The sequence below is a fragment of the Sardina pilchardus genome, chromosome 21 (genome assembly GCF_963854185.1).
Source record: "Sardina pilchardus chromosome 21, fSarPil1.1, whole genome shotgun sequence".
Classification (NCBI taxonomy): Eukaryota; Metazoa; Chordata; class Actinopteri; order Clupeiformes; family Clupeidae; genus Sardina; species Sardina pilchardus.
In genome coordinates this window covers 14,401,859-14,403,171 of record NC_085014.1, presented here as the reverse complement: position 1 = coordinate 14,403,171, position 1,313 = coordinate 14,401,859, and the positions used below count along the sequence as shown (strand labels likewise).

At 40.7% G+C, this 1,313-nt stretch overlaps 1 protein-coding gene across 1 annotated transcript in view; it reads right to left on the bottom strand.

Annotated features, from left to right (window-relative positions):
- Positions 1 to 780: 780 nt before the first annotated feature.
- Positions 781 to 1,313, bottom strand: part of LOC134069118 (chemerin-like receptor 1) — a 1,334-nt gene continuing 801 nt past the window's right edge. Inside the window, exon 1 of the mRNA XM_062524984.1 lies at positions 781 to 1,313. This exon is cut by the window's right edge and continues 801 nt beyond it. Within this exon, the coding sequence (XP_062380968.1) occupies positions 1,087 to 1,313 (227 nt within the window). The 3' untranslated portion in view covers positions 781 to 1,086.

Genomic DNA, 1,313 nt, shown 5'->3' with positions numbered 1-1,313 from the left:
GTTACATGTGCGTGTGTGAGATGAACTTTTTAAACCACCACTCTCCCCCTGAGTCCCATGGATGCATGCGTGTGACACTGTGTGGATATCATTTTAAGGGGGCATGGAGTGTCAGGTCTCTTGGCGGCACCGAAACAATAAATAATAAAAACAATAAATATATGATCTTTCGGTGACATGTCACCCTTATGTAGACCCCTTCAAATAAAGTGTTACCGATCTTTCTTACTAAATGTATTGGAGAATGCAATGGCATGTCTACAGACACACCATCTTTACACTAATGTGTCCTCACTGGAAAGCTACAAACTGGAATAGGAAAATGGAGCTAAAGTAGGCACAAATCAGGACCGTGTTTGCTGCTCTCCAATGCAATGTCATTTCAAGCTCCCAGAGTGTAACACGTAATCTTATGGTCTGACTCATGCATACAGGAAGTATGATTCTTTCAACTATGCAATGGTTCCCAGAAATGGTAGCCTGGCATAGCCATAAGTAAGCTTCCGCTCAATTTTCATTTCCCTTCACCATTACCATACCCTCGTACTAAAATGGTACAGAGGAATAATGTACGATTTTAGTACGAGGGTATGGTACAACCAGGCTACAGAAATGGAATTGATTGTGAAAATTAACGTATGCCTTGATAGTGTCCTCGAGAGTTTAGCTTCATGAGTAAAATATGATTTATTACAAAAATTAAGATACATTTAAGCATAAATCAAGATTTATTGTAAATCACAAACTTTTTCAGTCAGATTTTCTTGTGTTTGCATAGGCTGGGTGAACACTGCCTGAACTTCCGGGGAATTTAAATTTCACCCAGCAGCTCAGGCTGGAAACCAGCAGATCTAATTCCTCTGTTTACTGCCAGAACCTTTGGCTCCAATCAGAGACGGCCATACTGGCACGCTATTGGCCGGTGACATGACGATAACGAAACTTAAGCAGCAAAGAAATGAAAGCAGTGACCACTGTTGCTTCTGTTTTGGAAGATTAAAGACAAGTTTTCTTGCCCTGGAACAGTTCATACAGAAGAAGGACGTCTGGAAGGAAGGAATCTGTTTCTACCACGAAAGACTATTTTTAACCGTCAGCTGATTTTGACATGGACATAGCTTTTGAACAACGGCCTTCCTCCTGCAAGGCATTTTCCATCCTAGTAAGAACAGACATCAGGCATTTATTCCTGAAGTCCTGACCCATGAATGAATACAAAATTGGGTTCATGAAACTGTTGGCATAGGCTATGGTGATTGTTACTTGAATACCTGTTTTTAATAGGGTACCAGAATACAGTGCATGGTAGACTT